The 21,544-nt window shown below is 42.1% G+C and overlaps 2 protein-coding genes across 2 annotated transcripts; one reads left to right on the forward strand and one right to left on the reverse strand.

The window, feature by feature from the left end:
• Nucleotides 1-9,167: 9,167 nt before the first annotated feature.
• On the reverse strand, nt 9,168-16,412 carry psmd5 (proteasome 26S subunit, non-ATPase 5). The gene is made up of 10 exons (XM_030066102.1): nt 16,240-16,412; nt 15,831-15,975; nt 15,620-15,733; nt 15,393-15,521; nt 14,188-14,297; nt 13,862-14,004; nt 12,806-12,997; nt 12,001-12,110; nt 11,082-11,222; nt 9,168-10,486 (listed from the first exon to the last, which is right to left on the reverse strand). Exons 1-10 carry the CDS (start codon nt 16,410-16,412, stop codon nt 10,229-10,231), a joined length of 1,515 nt encoding a protein of 504 aa, XP_029921962.1. The 3' UTR covers nt 9,168-10,228.
• A 2,946-nt stretch (nt 16,413-19,358) lies between these two features.
• b3galt9 (beta-1,3-galactosyltransferase 9) lies at nt 19,359-20,685 on the forward strand. Its single transcript, XM_030065871.1, has 2 exons — nt 19,359-19,364; nt 19,573-20,685. The coding sequence occupies exons 1-2, from the start codon at nt 19,359-19,361 to the stop codon at nt 20,683-20,685; spliced, it is 1,119 nt and encodes a 372-aa protein (XP_029921731.1).
• The last annotated feature ends 859 nt before the right edge of the window (nt 20,686-21,544 follow it).

Here is a 21,544-nt window from a genome sequence, read left to right on the forward strand (position 1 = left end):
CTCTCTCTCTCTCTCTCTCTCTCTCTCTCTCTCTCTCTCTCTCTCTCTCTCTCATATGGGCCTGTTGCCACAGCAACATTGCTATGACAAGAATAACCCATACTGATGCAGCGCCGGTGCTCCTGACAATCCTGCAAACATTCACCGTGGAATAGGAAGGGCCAGTTGGATCAGAGGCACATAAACACCAGGGCTCTGTTTGGATGTTTTGTGGGTGCCCTCTAAATGCGTCAGCCGGTTCACCTCGGGAGAAGTATTGATCTGCTATAGGTCTGGTCGCACAATTAGAAAAAAAGGGCATTCAACAGTTTGCCAGCTGCCAGCATAAGTTGAGTCAGAGGTCTGAGTCAAGTGTGTCATCTGAGGCTCTCATGAATGTTAGCCGACAAGAACACACTGTCTATATTTCTCCTTTTCTGTTTCTGCTCCAGGTGTATGTTATAAGGTAGCAAGACGGGGGAGGATCTCTATATTTTGGCTTTTTTTTTTTTTTTTTTTTTTTTAGCAGTTTTGTTAATATAAGTCAAAGAAAAGAGAGAGTGAAAAAGAGAGAAAGAGGAAGAGAGATGCTTTGCATAGAGATTAGAGAAGACACCCTCCCTCCCAAAAAAAAAAGTAAAATAAAATAACAAGAAGAATGATGTGGGAGGCACTTTCTTCTCTCTCTCTCTCTCTCTCTCTCTCTCTCTCTCTCTCTCTCTCCTGTGACCCTCCCTGTCCCTCCCACCTTTTTCTCTTCTGTAAATCTGAAGTGGCTGAAGTAGTAATTTATAGCTGACCTCCTCCGTGAGTCAGTGCTTTTCAGAATACCGGAAGTGCCCATTCCACTTATACCCCTCGCCCACACTGGCACAGGGTCTTTGTGTCTGATGCTCAACATGGCTCCTAAGTTACGTCTGAGACCTTTACACCACAGCTCCTGCCTGCGAAATTTGTGACATTTTCACTTATGCATTTTGCACTTATGTATTGCTTATTTTAGAGCAGTTTTAGTTTTAGTTTTGATGGATGGAATAATTAAAGCATTGAGAGGGAAAAGTGCAACAGATAATAAGAGACTGAAATATTAGAAAAGCCTGAGACCTAAAAGAATATAAATGTAGAAGGTACTAATGGAGGAGTGGGCAGGAGGGAAGGAAAGAAAAGGTGACTTGTTGCCTGCGGGTCTGCGGTGTAGGTGAGATTGATGGTTGCATGCATCTTTCAATATGTGTGTATGTGTTTCTGTTCATGTGTGTGTGTGTTTGTGAAGATCTGCTTTGGCACAATGATGGATGAGGTTTATCCAGTGCAGATGTGAGCAGTGACATTTGTGAGTTCCCATGCAGCTGGCACACACAGCCCCAGAGGCTGAGCGTTAAATAACAAGCCTGAAGCGGCAGCCACCTCAACCCCCTCTATCCACCAGGAGCAGCAAACAGATTCACATTCAAGGAGAAAACAGAAAATTAAAATAACTCTCTAAATGAGCTTGTAAACGTTGGCAGCATTATCAAAGAGGAAGCATTGGCTGTCACAAGGACATCTGAGGAGGAAGAAAAAATCACCTTTAACTAAAAGCTTTTGACAGAGCTACTGTTATTCCTTGTCAAATAGACGAAGCAAATGATAAAAACATCTCAAAGCACAGTTTTGTCGGTACTGCAATCACAGCTAAAAATAGATTTGATCGTCATTCTCATGAGGTCCACCTGATTGAACTCCAGATGATATACGCAAAAAGTATCTTGGTGAAAGGCAAATGGCTCATAGCTCTAGATTACTGATTTCACTTGAAACAACTGCAATAACAGAAAAAGGGATGCAGGATGGTTTTTTTTTCCCAGTTATTTTTTGACTGTTTCGACTTCAGAAGCAGAACTATCTAAATCCCTTTTGCAGCAGAACCACTGTGAAGAAAAAAAAAAAAAAAAAAAAACAGTGAGCAATGCAGACTGCTACTGATCTCTCCTATCAGACCCCACAGGCAACAGAGGAAAGGAAACGGAGGAGACAGGAGAAAGCCAGTGCAGGGATAACAAGAGGTAGATAACAGAAGGGATGATAATGATGCAGATTTTCATTGTGATTTATGTCGCAGTTTTGTTGCTGACAAAAAATGGGTTGCAAACCATAATGAGGGAATTTTCAAAGTTCTAATACACTCAAATTAACGTGTGCCACATCCACCCAAGCCTCCAAACACACTCACACACGTACATCAAAACCATTATGAACCTGAGAGTGAAGCAAATAGAGCAATGCTTAAGTGTTTTTTTTTTTTTTCTATTGTAAGCACTGTGTTCAACCAGGTTAATTGGCCTCTATACAAAAAAAAGATAAAAGATATTGAGCTGTCTGGTTGCAATTTGTTCTGTAATATGAGCACACACCACACGCACACACACACACACACACACACACACATGCTCTTGTTTTTCTATCTTTGTGATGGCATTATATCGACTTCCATTTACTTTTTTACAGCCTTCTACAGCCTTTACCATAGCCATAACCAATGCATGCCAAACCCAAACCCTTACCTTAACCTTAACCTAATTCCTTAACCTAATTCTAACCTTAACCCTAGCCTTAACTAATAAGCCAGAATTTGCCAAAATGACGAGGAAATCAGGACTCATTTCCAAAAAAAATGTACTCATTCTGTTGGTTAAAATTGCATTCTGGTTCTCACTAGGTAGCATCCTTATTGCAGCATTTATAAGTACAAACACACACACACACACACACACACACACACACACACACACAGAAGAAGAAGATGAAGGGAAGAAACTCAATAGAAACTCCCAGCCTTGTTCAGCACCATGGACAGAGAGAGCTTCTCTGCTGTTGCGCAGATGATGATTTTCATGGTTGCCAGTGCACAGTACACACCGTATGCCCTTTGCTCTTTCACAAGCACAAATTTAACAGCTGTACAAATGAATTATACAAGTCTTTAAAACTGAACATGCCCCACATAATACACAAATTTCATCACGCTTGAAAAAATTGTCTAGGAGTTTTGCCCATGTTTTCCAATGTGTGTGATACTGCCAAATGCCTTTTTTTTCAGTACATCATCTCTTGTCCACAGTGCATCCTACCTGTCATCATTCGGGAAACTCTGATCCCCCAGCAGCAAATCTCTGAAGCGGAAGCGGGGCGGCAGGGGAGGCACTTCACTCTCCTGCTGCTCCATTTAAGAGCGGAGATGTCCAGGATGACCCCGCTGCTGTTACTCTTGGTATGGAGGGGCATTGGAGATGAGCTGAAGGAGGGAGCGCAAAGCGAAGAGGAGGAGAGGACATGAAGGCAGAAGGAGAGGGAGGGGGCAAAGGGAGAGAAGTTGGGAGGAATAAAGAAAAGTTGAGTAGAAATGTGGAGGAGAGGAGAATGCAGGAGCAGGGAATGCAGATTGGCAGGGAGGAGGTAGGGAAGGAGGAAAACAGCAAAAGTTAACTCACTCATATGTTTTTTTTTTGAGAATGCTTTTTACAGTATTATTGTACTGTCAGATTGATTAGTTTAATTAGCCTTCATACAACTAAAAGATACTGAGCTGTGTGGCTGCAGCATATTCTGAAATATGAGCAGTTCAGTGTTGTTCCAAAAATGTCTCATAGTCTTACAGACAAAAGCATAAGCAGTCAATGTAAGTTCATCTGAGAAGTCATGCAAACTAAGTGAGTCAGTATCCTACTGCAGACGCAGGCACAGGATGCAGTTAACTGTGGCTGAGCATAACAGTTGGTCCATTCATGTCTATGGATAACAAGCGACAACAGAAGTTTCCATGCATTCCAGTGAATGTTAGGTGTTTGACAAGATAAGTGGAGAGTGATGACACTGAATGAAGAATTAGTGGTGTTACTCTTCCACAGTGACAGATTAATCATCAGCAGATATCAGCAATATCTGGCAACCCCGGGTGTCTTACAGCTCGCAATTTGAGACGAAAATTCATAACTTAATTAGCAGCAGCAACACATTTGTTTTGGGGCCTGATATGCAAACAGGTACTAATCTGATGCAGAAAGCGATAACACGTTTTGTTTCTGATTCTACATCTCTTCAAGCTGTAAGAAAGTGCTTGCATGTCAGAAAAGAAGGCTTTAACCCAGATTTAGAGACAGCCAAATGCAATCATTCAGCTTGAGATGGACTTTGCCGACATTCACCGATCCAGGTTTCAGATTATTCTAAATTGTAAATAAAATGAGCTGCATGGAAATGTGGGGGGGGAAAAGCCTCTAATCACCTGGATCAGCTGAATGGGGCAAGTGTGTTTCGAATGCCACTTCTAAATCCACACCTTATCCAATCATGTCCAGAGAGGCCCTTAAGTGACATGCAAAGGGGGGAAATGCAGTACAGGGTGATGTTACCTGTGGCCCTGGGAGCAGAGGGCGTGTGAAGATGAACCAGTGTTTGTCTCTTGAAGGAATGAGAGGAATCAGAAACCCCAGGGTTAAGTGAATGACTTTATACGTCATCATGACTTTGGTTCAAGTCCACCAGCTGCAGTAACATTAGCCAATACTTCAGAGTGATGTCAGCATAATGGATGAGCATTTTTGTCAGTTAAGAACGTTTAATTTAATTTGATTGCACCAATGTTTTCACATCATCTCTTTAACAGTTTTCCCACCCAAGCACTCTTATTTTTTTCAGATAAGGTGTTGGTCATCCCACACTGATTTTAAGGCAGCATCACCTTTAGTAACAAGATACTGATTCAGTAGGATGTAGGATTTGGTGAACTGAAGCCACCTCTAATCACCTGTTCTATGCCAACACTGGGGAGTTGCCCGGTTGCTCAAGTTAGTGGAACCGTGCAATTTAAACAGTGAATATGCAAGTCAAGACACTTGAACTGGTGTAAAAATCAGTGTTTTCCTTGGCTAATCTGATATTTCTTGTGGGCTGGAGATGTGTGTTTCTGTTTCGGGTCTCTCCAACATGATTCGCTGACGGTCGTGAGTGTGAATTTCACAAAATCTTGATAATGTGGGGGAGAAAACAGAGAGAAGCAAGTGAAGATCATATCATCTGAGAACAACTGAGGATAACAAAGTCCCAAACTTCTCTCTGCTCTATCTTTCATCCTCCCCTCTCCATCTCCCCCTCTCCCCCATTGTGTCTGTACACATGCTATATAATGTGCTTGCCAAACTTCCTAAATAATAAATGAAGGGTATATTTCCCATGTGTGGTGGGAGCAATCGAGCAACATCAAATACAAAAGTGAATGGCAAACAGCAGCACGCAGATCCCAGTGATCACAGGAGAGCATCTTGGTCATTTGAGGCAGACAATTCAAAGCAGGCATACCAAGAGAACACAACACAGTGCTGAATTATGGCTTTCCTGAGTGGTTCATTTATTATGATATCTAACCACGCTGCAATATTTACAACAGATAGTCCCCATACTGCAACATCAATATGTATAGAGAGACAGCAAACAGGAAAGAATGACAGAAAGAAAAACGCTGAACGCAGCAGTGGTGACAGGCAGCATATGGATGGAGCGCCGGCAAACAACAGATCTGTGATGAAAGAAAAAGATGAGTGCGGTTTAAAGTGATGAAGAGAATTTTGCCTTCATCTCACACACACACACACACACACACACACACACACACACACACACTGAGAGTGCACTATACAACACACTGAATGAACGTACACGCATTCCACAATATGAAAATCCCACAGCTGCAAATCATACAAATGATGACGTTCATGATGGAAACTTACTAGAAATATGAAGAAATTGCAAACACATAATTGATTTGAAATGTAATTTATTACACTGTGCTATCACTGTTGTGCATGTTATTATTATTATTATTATTATTATTATTGTTACAGAACAATAACTTAGTTATGGTTTTAGTAAATCTCCACATGAGACATGGACAAGTTAGTCTCGTTACTTCTTGTGTGTGTGTGTGTGTGTGTGTGTGTGTGTGTGTGTGTGTGTGTGTGTGTGTGTGTGTGTGTGTGTGTGTTTTATTGGGTTTTCTTACCGTAATTTGTGGTCGTTCGCGGTCCCATCATCGTACACGAATGACTGATTGACGTAACATTCACTGCACATTTTGGCCGGAGACCCGGCGGTGCCGTCGGACTGAAGAGCTGCGGTGGTCGGTGCTGAGTCCCCTTTGACAAAGTCGCCTTCCTCGGTTAATTGCATCGGAGGATGCTCTGCCAAGGAGCGGACTCCCGGAGAAAAAACGCGCACTTTTCCAAGCCCGGCAGACAGCTCCCCGTGTGCTCCCTCACCTTTTCAGGTGCATCTTCCGGCGGCGTTTCAGGGATATTAGGGGGGGGTTAAAGAATCGCCAGTCTCCTACCCTGATAGCCACAAGTGCTGTGGCAACTGGTGAAATCAGCTGATTAAGTATGGAGAAATGCAGGACACCGGAAATGTCCTCAGTGTCCGGAGTAATGTGAATCCCTCCGTCCGAGGCACAGATCTGTCCTCAGCTTCACGCTCTCAGCAGTGATCATAGCAGTTGTGACAGCCTTCCTTGCTGAGGTAGAGGGGTACACCTAATGACATAAATGTTGAGTTATCACCCAACTCTTGATCAACAGAGGGATATTAGCACCATCTGTCGGAGGCTCGGGGTCTCATCACTCCGGCTGGGGTGTGAATGTGAGCCGTCAGAGGCTCTGCGCACATCACACAGGCCTGCTCCGCTTTAACAGCCTGCCACACACTATCAAAGGTGTGTGTGTGTGTGTGTGTGTGTGTGTGTGTGTGTGTGATTACCTGACTGATCACTGGGGTCACTGAGGGCATCCTGTGCTTAACAAGGAGCTTGTTTTATTCCAACTATCATGGCATTCATAAATCAGAAAAATGCATTAAGTAGGTGAAGATACATAATTTTATATCTGTACATTATACAAAGCAGTCCATGACAGAGGGGTCCTTTAAAAAGACATGAACACTGCTACCACTGGGAATAAGTTAGAGCATTATGAGTATGTCTTATAATTATCAATGACATTTAACGAGTGAAAAATTGAATTTTAAAATATACTGAAATACTGAAATACATGTTTACCTACTAACATACATTCCTAATGAAATGCATAAACATTTAGAAGTACTTTGAAAACTGAAAATGCCAAATGGCAAAAGGTTGCCAACATCTGAAACTGAATTCTGGTCTCTATGGATGGATAAACAGCCATGGATGTGTGTAAAACAAAGCAAATAAATTATGGCAAATCTGGTTCCATGATTGATGGGTAGTGACAGGAGGTGAAAATACATGTTTTTTTTCCTCAGTTTGGCTGTTGTTTTTGCTCACAATAGGCTTCAGTCTGTTCCCTGTCTGCAGATCCATTGGCTTCTGGTTTCTGTGCAGCTAGAAAACAAGTCCAGTGGGCATCATGCAACTGAACATCTTTAAAACCACCAAAATATGACATTACTTTTTTTTTTTTTTTTTTAATAAGCTTTATTTTCTCCCTCTCTCTCAAAATTTTGCTTTGAATTGATGCTTAGCTCAAGATCTCAATTTATTCCATTTCTCCTCTGTCTCCATTGTCAGATTTATGGTTTACACAGTCCCACTGACGTCTGTGGATAGCAGAAGCTGCATACAGATAGGTCTGTCATTTACAAGTTCACCAGAAATAATCTCATATTTGCATAGCGTGGCCTGAGCACCCTGCTAATTACACTCTCCCATTACAGCATGAATAGTTTAATTATAAGTGGACCATCCTGGAATCTTGCAGTAGCTCATCGTCTAATTTGGTGGATTTCAAAATGGGGTCCCCGAGATGGTTACAGGGGGTTCCCACTAAAAGGAGCAATAGACTAAATGAATCTCTGTGACATTTTCTGGAAGTCAGAACAACAAGGAATGTATTATAAGAATATCCATTTTGATTTGTTTGGAAATTTACAGTCATCCTACTTTGATCAGCTTGGCTGTATGGACTACCAACTTTTTTCTTCTTCAAACTGAACAAGTTTTCTTAGCAATTGGGCAAAATTGTGTTAGTGGGGGTCCGTGGACTATTGTCAATGTATTTTGGGGGTCCTTGACATAAAAAAGGCATCTCCTGATCTAACTGAGCAGTTCTTGTGAGCAGTTCTGAGTTTTGTAATATATTCTATAATATATTTAAAACAAATAGCTGCTCATCAGCACTGGTTCAGTGAGTTAGGAGAGGCTTCCTTCCCCATTCCTCCTCACTCTAGACTTGAGCATCACAACAAACCTCGGCTCAACACCCAGCGCTTCACAGTGCGGTGTTCCTCCAGGGACCAGGCCAGATCTTCGTGGTGCAAGAGGCCATAGCGAGGACGCCTGTGGTCACCATGCCAACACGGTTCAGGGTCAAGCAGCTTTTGGGTCCTCACTCTAAGGCGCCATCCTCTGCGTCCACGGAGACTGCCTTCACTGTGACAGCTGCCCATCCATGCTCACCTATCCCCAACGATCGCTTTTGTGATACTGGGCTGAGAAAGCCTGTGTTCTGCCCCAGCGTGTGTCCTGAGAGTGTGAGTATAGCATCGGTCGGTAGTCCATGCCTCTAAGCCAGTTAATAATTTGGTGGGTCTTTGTACTCAGAGGAGACTGGTGTGGTAATCGCCCCAAAGTGCCAGGCTGTTAGCAGAGAATTACATCTGCTTCGACTCTGTCTGCTCCTGCTATCTATTGAGCTCAACAAGGATCTGCTGGGTATCGAGTTAGGGTGATGGGAACAAAAGAGCCCTACTGTGGTTTCACAGCCTGCAAGGTTCACACCTACCAGGATAAACTCTTTCCTCAGATCCCAGGGTCAAGCCGGCACTGACCCAGTGTTGACTGACATGGGGTGGGTGTTCGGGAGAGAAGCAGCGACAGAATAGCTTTTATCCCCACAAGAGAGACAGGAAGACTGGCACAGACTAACACACAACAGGAGTAAATGCAGCCCTCACTCCGTTGCTATATGCTGATGCAAAAATTATACTAGTTTTTGCATAATTCTAAATTATGGCAATGACATGTCTGTACAGCGAGAGAGAACTGGATCAGTGTAAAACACTTTTTAAGGTTCACCCAAGATTGAAGTTCCTTACAACGTAGCTTCCAGTGATCCACTCAGGGTCCACCTCTGCTAGGCAACACAAAGTATGACATAAAAATGAATCAAGTGCATATTTTGTCAGTGTGCATCCACTTTAATAAAAACCTTCACTTTTCAACACAAAAAAATCAAACATCTAAAGAGTTTAGCAAAATGGGTAGTCTGCATTTTTGGTCCAGCCCTGTTTCATTTGAAAGATATCTCACTGTGAAAACTTCAGCCTGTGTAACTGCTGATGTGGTTTGTAAGTACAGATTGGCATGTACTATTTCACTTTTTTTTTTTTATTATTATTGTTATTATTGCTTAAGCACCTGGTAAGGACTCAGTAACTAAACATGTGTTAACATTCCCCAGTACGTTTCAGCAGCTACTGTCTTCTCCTCTACACAGTGACATGATCACTGTTGCACAGTGTAAGTGTACTTACTAATTGTGAATTACTGCATGAACCACAAATTTATTCCTAATAATTTAAATATAACATAGGATAGCTCTCCATTTTACTTGGGGAACATGGTTAATCATAAATATGAATGATGGCTTATTTTTCACTTTTGGAGTATCAATAATTAATGTTTCAATAATACTGGGAATGTAAAGACATTAATGAATCTGATACAGGCATTGGACATGTGCCCATGAGAATAAAGCAAGATAACAGAAGATGATTGGATATGTGGATATGCCCCGGGAACATCCACCCAGGAAAGCCTAACTTATTAAACTGTGCAGATAAAATAATGGCAGAGAAATTATAGACTTAATATAACTTCACAGTATAGCAAGAAATTAAGATTCATTCTCATTTGTGCCTAATCACTTCCAGATAACCACTAACACTTTAGTTATTCTTGATGGAGCCGAGTTGATGAAATATTTTGTTGAACCATATTGCTATCTCCAATTAATTCCCAAGTATTATAACATTTTTAACATATTTGTTGATGAATATAGAAAACTCAATCCAGTTAAAAACAACTGGACAGCTACTTAACACCATCTGTGATAAATCTTGTTGGCATGTTAGTTGATCACAGCAGAGCATAACAAAATATTAACCCATGGCTAGTTCAACACCATTACCATTACTTAAGCATTCCCTAGAGACCCGTGAAGAGAAACTGAGGTTGTTGTAATCAGTCCGCTCCCTCTGTGCTGACGGAGGCCACTGCGGAAACATAGTAAGGTCCTTCTTTCAGGTAAGTCTTGAGACGCAGATAATGCTGGCTGCCCAGTATCTCTGCTGCCGTCGATGAACTCACAAGTTCCCCCACCAGTTCAAACTTTGCATCCTTGGCCTCCTTGGTTTGTCCTGTTGAGCGGTCCACAATGAACTCCATGAAACCTGGAGTGCTGATCATCAACTTCTGACCCCATGGCTGGGTCGCAATGGCCTGGAACACACACACAATCATAAACAATTACATATTCGCGAGGAAACAAATATTCCCATTTTAGTGTTGCTGATGAATGTAAACTTACTCACACTCACACATAACATTAACACCCTGTCCTTACCTCCTGAATTGGATACATTTTAACTGGTAGTGGGTATAAAACAATGAGTATATAATCAAATTTCATGATGTTGGAGACAATCACTTCAAGGTCAAGTGCAGAATATGTGCCGAGTGTGTGCTGTGGGCTAATCAATTAAAAACTACAAATTCTATGTAATTTATGTTCCCAATTTATGTTCCTTATTGCAATTGCAATAAACCGAGGTACTGGGTAAAATGCCACAGTTCAACATGTTGGTGACAAATCATTTGCCAACATACTCTGTACAGTCGTATTTCCTGTGACTTTGACTACTATTAAGAGCTCCATCATTCACTTCAGGAATTAGACAAACAATGGCGCCACCTTCCTTTTTCCCTTTAAACGAAGACCTAATATTTCAGTGCGGCTGCTTTACAGGTGACTGAGGGGTCACAGGGAGGGCATAAGTGTGCTGTGTTTGGGTCTCTGAAGCGGCTCAGTGCTCACAGTGAAAATGTGCAGAGCCCCACAGTGTAGCTCAGGGAAAGGCTGTGTGCTGATGTTGCAGATCATGTCCATGGGATGGTTAGACAAAAGGTGGAACCAGGACTCCGTCAGAGCCAAAAGGTCTTCTGTTTGCTGCTCTGTCTGGAACATAAAACCACATCAGCATTGCAGATTTATAACATGATTAAGCACAACAAACTTTTTTGCAGACAGTATTCAAAGGCACAAACACAAGAGGCCAAAGTTCAGCACATGCATCCTGATCAAGTTTTTAAACGTGCATGTGCAGGGCTGACACACAGGCAACAAACAAGTGTTTTAATCCACTGACGAAAACACTGAATAAAACATTAGCTAGGAAACTGGTCAGGAGCCACATGGCATTTTCTGATGATCGGTTATATTTTTTAATGGATGAAAAACACTACTTTGCACATGTCAAAGTAAATGAATATATTTCGTGATCTCTTTATTCATTCTGCCAAAATTTCAGTTTCCTGCTTGACACTAATAAATGAGTCATGACAGACTATTTGCCTTTTTTTCATCATTATTATTATTTTGGTCTGCATATGATTGCTCTATAGCCAAGCTGTCTGTCTTGTCAACTCTGTGAATGCGTACCAGGAGTTCAGTGTCCAGACTGAAGGTACTGACTGAAAGAAACTGAATCGCAGGGGGTAGATCAATTAAATGATTTCAAAAAAAAAAACACAGAAGCTGGATGATGCACAAAACACCCATAACAAAAACTGAAGAAAGACACCTCAAACTAAAGTAGCTGGCGGTTGCTGCATCTGTGCTGTAAACACTGCTGAACCCATCCTGATGTGACCGACGCAGACACGATATAGAGGAGATACACTGCACACACACATCGGATGCAGAGGACAGTGGCCTTTTGTTCCCACATACACACCTGCAGAGTTAACAGCTGTGAGATGGCCTCCAAGCTGCGTACTCTGAGCTCTGTGGCCCCAGAGCCGGCCAGGTGGCTCATTCTTAACAACACCGCCTTAAACTTCTCTCCTGAGGATACATAGAGGGAATCAGTTAAAAAAAAAAAAGACAATGTAATCACAGAATACAGAGCACATATAATTAATTACGTTACAGTAAAAGCTAATCTAATAATTCTGACAGGGGACGCTGATTTTTTGGCTCTGTGGTCTTGATGTCGCTCTTTTCCAATTAGACTACAATGAAGTACAGCTTAGTTTATCACTGCGTAACTCATTACAAGTGTATGGAGCATTTAAAGCCCAATTTTCATAGCAAAGTGCTGGGCATTAAAACCTGGCGATGTCCTCTCTGGGGTGTGGCAAACTTATTTTTGCAGTTTTCAACACTGGTGTTATCTTGGGAGAGGGGCCTGGCACAAGAGTTAACGCCACTAGTAGGAGGAATACATTATTAACTGGTGGAGTTTGGCCGGACATCAGCAAAGGCCGATCAAAAAGGCTTCTCCAATCTCCTTTAAAACAGTGAACTCCCTGCTACATGACGCACACTGGCATTTTCTAATGGAAGAGATACTCACCTCGGCTCTGGGGAGTTCAGTTTAGACCATGAAAATCTCAAACCGATGAAAACGGCCAGGACTGGTTTAATAGCAGGCAAAATTTGCAACTCACTAGTGTTAAACCTGGTTGGTGCCTAACGCCGGCTTAACGCCGATGTGAAAATAGAGCTGTAATCATGTGGTGAGGCATATCCAAACTAACCCGTTTTCTGCAGGACCTGTTTGCCTTCCACGGTGGACCCAAGCAGGCCCAAAGTGTCCAGAGCGACGCCGATCATCACAGGGTCTGGGTCGAGAGCCATCTCAAACACCTTGTTCTGGAAGGCTGGGTAGGTTTCACACACCTGCTGGGGACTGTCCATGATGGCCAGGTTCCCAAAAAACTTCACCAAGCCTACATGAGTAATATTCACACTATTAAAGTCAGAACAAACAGGTTTTAATACAGTACACAAGGACACACTGAAATGAACACCAAACATCCCTTGTGCACTAGGGATGTTCGGTAGGGGTGTATGAGGGTTTGCTCCATCTTCACACATGTTTGTGCCCCCTCAGTGTCAAATACCTGGTATCACACAAGACCTGCTCATAGTTGCTACAATACACACACTATTGTAGTATCATCTATTGCATGCACATCAGTAATTCAAACAACTCTGACATGCAGCTATATCATTACAAGCATGTGTCTTATCAAAAAATTGTTTTGGTCGTCGCTTCAATTTTTCTGCACGTAAAGTAAAATCCATAAAAACACCTAAATAGTGATGGAAACTGTTAGAACAAACAAAAATTGCTATTTGAAATGTATCTGACACTCCTGTCCTAAGCCTATATCTACCCTGAATAACCTATGAAGCAAACAAGTAAAAGTACATGAAGTGAATATAATTACTGAAAGAAGAAAGGAAAATTTATAACCACTGATTTGAAAACAATATTTCTTCAAATACTGAAAATGTGTTGGAGAGTGTCAGTGGACAATCTGAAGAGTTTTATTTTTTTTTTTTAAACAGGTTTGTGGCGTACTGCTGCACTCCTTACTCTGAAACGTAGCATTACACTATTCCTCAACACAGCAGACAAAAGCACATGTATCAACAGCCTTACTTCTTGATCTGGGGCTGATAAATGGCAGAGACCAAAAAACAAAAGGGCTAAAATAACTGAGAAATAACTGAGAATCTGAGGACGGCAGGATGAATTAGAATGAATCTGCTGTATCTTGTTAGTGCAGTTTTCTACAGCGACTCACCGGGAAGGTAGAGGGAGGAAAACGGGTCCGTGTCCGCTCCTCGGATCATGTTGGAGATCTTGTCCATTATTCCCTGTTGGGCCAAGTACTGCCGGCCATGCTGACTGTGCGCTAAAGTGGTGACCATCTCAATGGCTGTGGCCCTGGAGAACAAACAGACACCAGTTAACAGCTTTGACTTTGAAAGCTGCAGAAAGTCAGCCAGGCAAACTCTTTTTAACATGTAGCAATTATTAGTACATATTTTCCATTGGGTAAGATATTTTTAGCTGCTACATACCATCCGCATATTTGTGTATTTTTGTGTGTAAAATCCATCTCATTACCTGATCAATATATCATCTCCTGTCAGCTCGCTCAGCAGCTGAGAGATGAAACTGCTGTTTGCACAGTAACCGAGGGAAACAGCAGACACAGAGGAGATGTCAACCATCAGCTGCAAAGGCAAAGAAAAACAAGTGAGTATTCAGGTTATCAGTTTGAAACTGATGTTATTTATATGCACCAGTTTTATTTATTTATTTTGTTTTTTTAACATTAAGTGCATGGAACCATCTTTCCCACTGAGAAGCACACATTTATTCCTTCAGATGGGTAAGAAAAGAAAAACAGCTCCAACAGAAACACTGGGGAGATTTTGGGGTTGGTTTCTTGCTGACTTTGAGAGAGGAGTGCACTGGCTGATAAAATGTGCATGAGAACAATTTCTGCTCCTGACAACCTTGTTGCCTCTATGATATTCAAATTATATGAAGTTATGGTTTTAGGGCTGTTAACTATAAATAAAAAAAAAAAAAAATAGCTGTGCATATTAAAAAGTAATCATGCCTACATTCATGGGGCTGATTGCTACAGCCCATTGCAATTGACTTGCTGATTACAGTGCCTGCCAGCTAATTGCAGGATGACTTTATAAAAACAAAAAGCTCATAAGTGGGGAAACTTCAGACCTCAAGGACTACAGTCATCCACTAACCTTCAGTTGCATGACAGCAAACTCAACTAACATAAATGAATAATTCAAGTTTATTTAAAACGCTTAATCACTGTTATGATTGGAAAAGGCTTTACAGGCCCGCAGCTCATAGAAAACAGAACAACACCCCCTCACCTAAACCCTCACGAAGGCGAGAAAACACTTCCACAAAACCCCTGAAGCGAATTAGGGAAAAAACTGAAGAAATCTTTGAAAGACCGCAGAGAGAAGGAAATACAGTGCCAAGTAGGTCATTATTATTAAATTATTACACAATGAATTATTACTTTAATATAAATGAATCCCAGTTTCTCACCAGTACCACAGCTAATTTAAAAAAAATGACTTATCAACACACTAAACAAAAACGTGTTAAATTCCTGACTGACTGAGTCCAGGCTTTCCACAACTTGAAATGTGTGTGTCTTGCCAGCTAATAACAGACTCTACACACTAGAGCTGTCCCATGCAGCTGACATCAGCCTGGCTATGTGTGTGTGTGCGCGGATTCCCCAAAACAAAACAAACAAAAGGGATGGGCCGGAAAAAAAGTACCTCATATATTCTGTATCGGATGATGTCACTTGTAGCCATCACATCTTTCATGACTTTCAGCAGGTCGCTCCGGAACAGTGTGTCTAAGCCAGGCTTTGAGTGACTGAGCTTGGATAAGGAGTTAATGGCCTGCAAAGGAGAGAAATCATTGCATTTAGATTACAAATTATAATCTGACGAGCATCCCCAGATGACTGACACGACACATCAGTCAAAATCACACCCACCTGTTTAGCTACGGCAATCTTCTCTCCTCCGATGCAGCGGATGACCTCTCGGAGAATGTCGTGGTTCTCGAGGATTTCGGTGACAGCGTCAGGGTGCTCCACCATCCTACCAATCTGACAGAAAACATAGGATTAACATGGCCAGGTGTGTGTAAATGTGTGTGTGTGACTAAGAGGGAGAGACAGAGACTGGAGGAAGGAGACAGGCTACCTGTGTCAGTGCCAGTATCTTCACAGTATCATTGGGATGGGTCAGACCTCCATGCAGCTCCACTCTGAAGTTGTGGGCCAGGTCCACGGGGCTGAAGGCCATCAGCATGCGATCCAGGATGTCCACACATAACTCTATCTGCTCCCTGGGAAAGCAAGTCACATTAGAAACTAACTGGGCGTTGACGCGCCATTGTAAACAGTGAAGACAACACTGCCTTCCAACAAATGCCTTTTAGCCACTTTAGCAACCAGCAAAGAGCTTCAGTAATGAGCAGGCATCCAGTTCAGCCAGTTCAGTTTCGTTTTCTTAACTAGTGTAACTACTAACATGAGAGACTGACTGACTCAGCAGTAACGTCCAAGCTAACGATAGCATTTGTGAGACGAGCACTGTGCAAAAACACAACCTTTCATTTGTGTTCAACAGAGAAAAGACCACGCCGAGACGCTGTCCTCTCAGTGAATCCCTCAGAGCGCTCACGGGTGTCGATAACACGGCTGTTTTCAAGTTTTGCAGCTCCTCAGTTGGGTCCTCAGCACTGGAGATTTCCTCCAGCAGGCTCTCTATAGAGGCAGCCATGACGTTCAATGTTTGGCGGAGAGTCCACAGCAGCGTATCAGAAGTGTTGTCAAATGTGTCGCCAGATCTCGCGAGACCTGGGGCGCTCTTCTGTTGTGTTTCCGGGCAGGCGCTTGTATGCGTGTGGCTGCCTTTCACCGACTCTTTGGCTCCCTCTACAGGAGCCTGCCACCATCGTTCAAATGACCCATTCCAGCTAGTAGCCTAAAGGTACAGTCAAACGACAGCTATCTGCCTCACTACCCCCCGTAAGATATTACTCAGATATTTGGAAAAAGCCAGATGAATTGATTCCAACATTTACAACTATATGAATATAAAATTATATACAAAAATAAGACCCATAACCCATAAAAGAAGTAGCAAAGACAGATAGAAACAAATTTTTGTATATCAACACAAATTGAAACAAAGAATCAAATTATTACACTATTATTCACACAAATACAATTAAATTGCACAATAACACACTTCAAATTCAACCTGTCCCCTTTGTTTTGTTTTGGGGAACCCCTGATTCCTGACACTCAACACATAGCCAGGCTGATATCAGTTGCGTTAGGCAGCGTTAGTATATGGAGTGCTATTAGCAGTTCTGTCATGCCCGACTTATGTGACCATTATGATTTGTTGCATGTACAGTATGTTGCCTAAACAAATGTATGTTGTATGTATGTTAGCCATGTTTGCTATGACACTGATTCTTGGGAATTTGGATAAATCATGTCCCACTAAGAAAAATGCTATTTCTGTTGGAAATTAACAACATTTTAATGAATAAAAAGAATCAAGGGCATAATCAGGGGGTCCTTTGCACATTTGTAAGGTTCTTTTATAGGTTTATTTTTAATTTTTATTAATTTAATGATTATATGTTGGCCCATGGCCTACAAAACCAGTTGTCTTCGGATAGGAGATAATCATTTCAACTTGATTAAAACAACAAAAAGTAATAATTTCATTGAATAATATATTTACCACATGAAAGAGTACATCATAATATGTATTAAAAACTACAAACGATGAGTTTTGAACAATATTTACTATTATTTTGTGGTTGCTCAAAATGTGTCCCACATATTCATGTTTTAAATGAATAAACGTACAATATGTTTCTTTGGTGCTGTTGAGTTATTTAAGTAATAATCTCTTTTAATACAAAAATATGTTTTTCAAATAAAAAGAAACATTACGGTGACGGTGTTGACAAAAACAAAGTAGCCTAAAAACTGGAAAAACGCCTATTTTATGGAAAAAATGCAAAATGAGAAAGTTGCACCGGTACATTGCTGAACAGCCAAGACCTTGGCCTATAACAATATACCTTCAGATATACCTTCACTCACTTTTTTTTTCTTAAAATTAAAACCTGTTTTATCCAAATTCCCAAGAATGAGTGATGGTTGTTGCTTGACTTGATATTTCTTGCAGCTCTTTTAAACATTACTAAATTTATGTACTAACATAAATTTTGTTGTGATATAAAAATACAACCTCTAACTATGATAAAAGAAATGCCATTGAAACTGAGTCTCTATACAGACAGAGACAGGCGGAAGCTGCTGGATGGTTCTAAAATATCATAAAATTACATACTGTGCCTTTAACGAATCACGAGTTCTTGGAAGTGGACAGACATATACACATACAAATGGATGACAAGAAAACAACATAAAGTGTCTTGGTAAGATAATAGGCCACCGTGAGCCGCCAGAACAGCTTCGATGCTCCTTGGCACAGATACAACAAGTTTCTGGAAGAGATGTGACTCCATTCTTCCAAAAGATACTAGAGAGGGATATTATAGTAGGTCTGCAGTACATAAACCCCTCATTACAAAGACAGATGTGCATTTGAGAGCTCAGTGGTGCAGAAACCATAGGCCCTGGTCAACAGAGATGTGGGAAAACATGATGTGGTCAGATGAGTCATCCTTCTCCATATTCTGGACATCAAGTGGGTGAGTGCATGTGTTGTGAGCTCACCAAAAGAGAGCTACAGGCCTGAATGTTGGACCCGTACAGTGAGGGGGTTGGGGGAGGGTTAGGTTTAGGGTGGTTCTGTTATCTTCGGGGAGTTATTGTCCCTGCGATGGTTTGAATCCACTTGTCTCCTTAGTGGGAAGGCTCATTGCAAATCAGTACAAAGCTAGTCTTAGAGATCACTTTTATCCTATGATGAAACATTATTATCCCAGATCTCAACCCAGCTGAACATCGAAGGGAGACTTTGGACCAGTGTGTTAGACAGTGCTCTCCACCGCCATGCTGCTTCAGGTCCCCCAGTCACGGCTGTTTCAAGTCCTACAGTTTCAAGTTCAAGAGCATGTTTGACCTCTTTGACCCATGCTGTAATGTCAGAGCAAGAGACAACAAGGAGAATATCATAACACAAAATGTGTATCAGTTTGTATGTCCACAAACACTAGAAGACTCAAAATGTGTTAGCCTTGCCTGAAAAGACTATATACCTCACCTTTCACCTATACCAATGATGATCCAAACTGCAGGCAATACAGAGACCATGATACGTAACACCATACCAGCAGCAGCAGTAGCACCGTCTCCCACAGCGGCATTTCCAGCATCTATATGTCTATATGCCACCCTTAATCACTCAGAATATTTCTGCTCTAGTTAGAAAAACAAGGCTGAAAACTGATGCAAATGAGAGTGATGGGTTTTGTTCAGCGTGATATTATCTAACTTTCCTCCTTGTTCACGTCATTAATGTTGTATGTGTGCTGCAGGATACTGTTTTCTTGATTGGCCACATGACTTGGGGTTGGGGTGTAAAGTTACCTGCTCCTAGAATTTCCTGGCAGTGGAAACCCTGTCTATCAGCTAGTGTTGCTGCAGACCTGACCAAGACAGGAGATCTCTTGGTCACCTACCGCTGGGTGTGTACTACTTCACAAAGAGAAACAACAAGGCAGGAGCAGGTATCATGCAGGTACTGTGTCAATTCTTTGTTGCTCATCAAAAGATGATTATAGATGGCTTTAATTTTAATAACCACCATCACTTACTATTCATTAATCTGATTGCCAAACAAATTACTGCACAGTAGCAATGATTTACTGAGTTGAGACAGACCTCATGTAATGCAAATAGTTTCATGAAAATTCAGTCTTTCTCTCACTTTCTGTGCTCTGTTCCAGTTCTGTCTTTGCAAGCTGCGCACTCACCAGTGGTGTTTCCTGCTCTTCAATGTGGTGCTCTTCCACGCTCTGTTGTTTGGAGCAGACTTTGTTGAGGAGTACCTCCTCCAGCCTACTCCAGGGGTCTATACTGATGCTATGGTTGTTGATGTCAGGGAGAAGGCAAGGAAACTGGACCTGAGCAGTGCCAGGGAGAATGTGTCCCAGGCCTACCCCATCGCTAACCCTCATGCCTGCCGAAACTCTGATCTCTTCCTCCTCACTCTCATCTTCAGCTCCCCAGCCAATGTCACCCAGAGAGATGCAGTCAGGAAGTCCTGGGCCAACAAGACACACATCCAAGGGTTTCCTGTACAGGTTCTTTTCTTTTTAGGATCAACCCAGACCTCAACTGCACAAGAGATTCTCATGAAAGAGTCTGATCATTATGGTGACATGATCCAGGGTCACGCAGTAGCTGACTCCTCCCTCCGCAGCGCAACAGAGAGGACACTGCTGGCCCTTCGGTGGGTGGTCACCATTTGCCCTGTGGCACGCTTTGTCCTGCTGACCAAAGACTCTGTGTTTGTCAACCTGCCCACCCTCGGAGCCTATCTGCTGGGTCTACACAGGCACCCTGAGGACCTCTACCTCGGTAGGGTGATCCAGAGAGCCTCCCCTGATCGTGATCCCACTAGCCCTGGTTACCTGCCTCCAACCCTCTACCCTGAAAAGTATCTCCCTGATTACTGCGATGGGACCGCCTACGTTTTATCTCAGGATGTGGTCCGAAAAGTCTATGTAGCATCTGCTTTAGTCCATGCACCTGTGCCAGCTGATGTTTTTGTTGGCCTTTGTGCCCAGAGGGCTGGTGTGACGCCAACCCACAGTGCCAGGTTCTCAGGGGACAAGCACATCCGCTACAATGCTTGCTGCTACCGCTATCTGTTCAGCTCAGCAGGGATAGGGAGTGAGGAACTGGGTACAGTGTGGGCAGACCTGGGGCAAGAGGAAAGAAAATGCTCACTGTTAGAGACTTACTATGGCCTGGTGGCCTGCAAGGCTCTCACCTACCTGGATAAACTGTCTTTCTTCAACTCACACAGCCAAGATGACACTGGCTCACATGGCTAATTGATGGTGTCTGTGTGTGTTTGTGTGAGTGTGCGCAGGCCTGTGGCTGTAAGGATGTTTTCCTACCACAGTGAAAAACAAAGTATTACCGTGAGTTGGCTGTTAACTGTCAATTAATTGACTTCTGGTCACTGGACTTCTAACCCACAGAGCAGTATAATGGACAAGGAAATCATAAATGTGGATGACAGAATGCAAAATGATGTATGACCGCAGTGTGCGTGACTGCAATTCCATGTTCTGCTAGCTTTTAACAAGAAGGGAGTAAAACAACTGTAAAAGTTTTCTGTGATACTAAGATTTGTGGAAGTAAGCACTGACCAAGACTTGCGTACAAATCTAAAAGAGCCAGTTTTATTTTCAGGTTCCCTTTCATTCTCCATCATCTAAACTGGCAACAGATCTGCTAACCATATCCCCACCCCATGTCAGTGATTTCCCACTCAGATCAAAGGCCACAATCTACACTCAGTGGCCACTTTATTAGGTGTACCTGTATAATCTAATACAATCCAATGCAACTGTTCTGCCATAAAGTTTACTTTTATGATGTCTATAATATTCAGGCTTTCTTTTTGTCATAATAATAGAGGTGTTCATTCACTTCTATGTTTGGCATTGAGCTCATGTTAGTGGTGCTGTTGTACTGGACTGCATTTTATTGAGAGCTGTTTCTACTATTCTGTCCCCCCCTTATGTATATAAACAATGAGGACAAAAAAATGGAAACACCTCTCAGTATAATATAGTCCAGTACAAGAACTCTGCAAACTACAATCTCAATAATAAACATAGAATTAAATTTACACATTCTCCACAATGTCAACACAAACTGAATATTGTAAACTTTCTTAAAAAG

Source organism: Myripristis murdjan, chromosome 12 (assembly GCF_902150065.1).
Source record: "Myripristis murdjan chromosome 12, fMyrMur1.1, whole genome shotgun sequence".
Classification (NCBI taxonomy): Eukaryota; Metazoa; Chordata; class Actinopteri; order Holocentriformes; family Holocentridae; genus Myripristis; species Myripristis murdjan.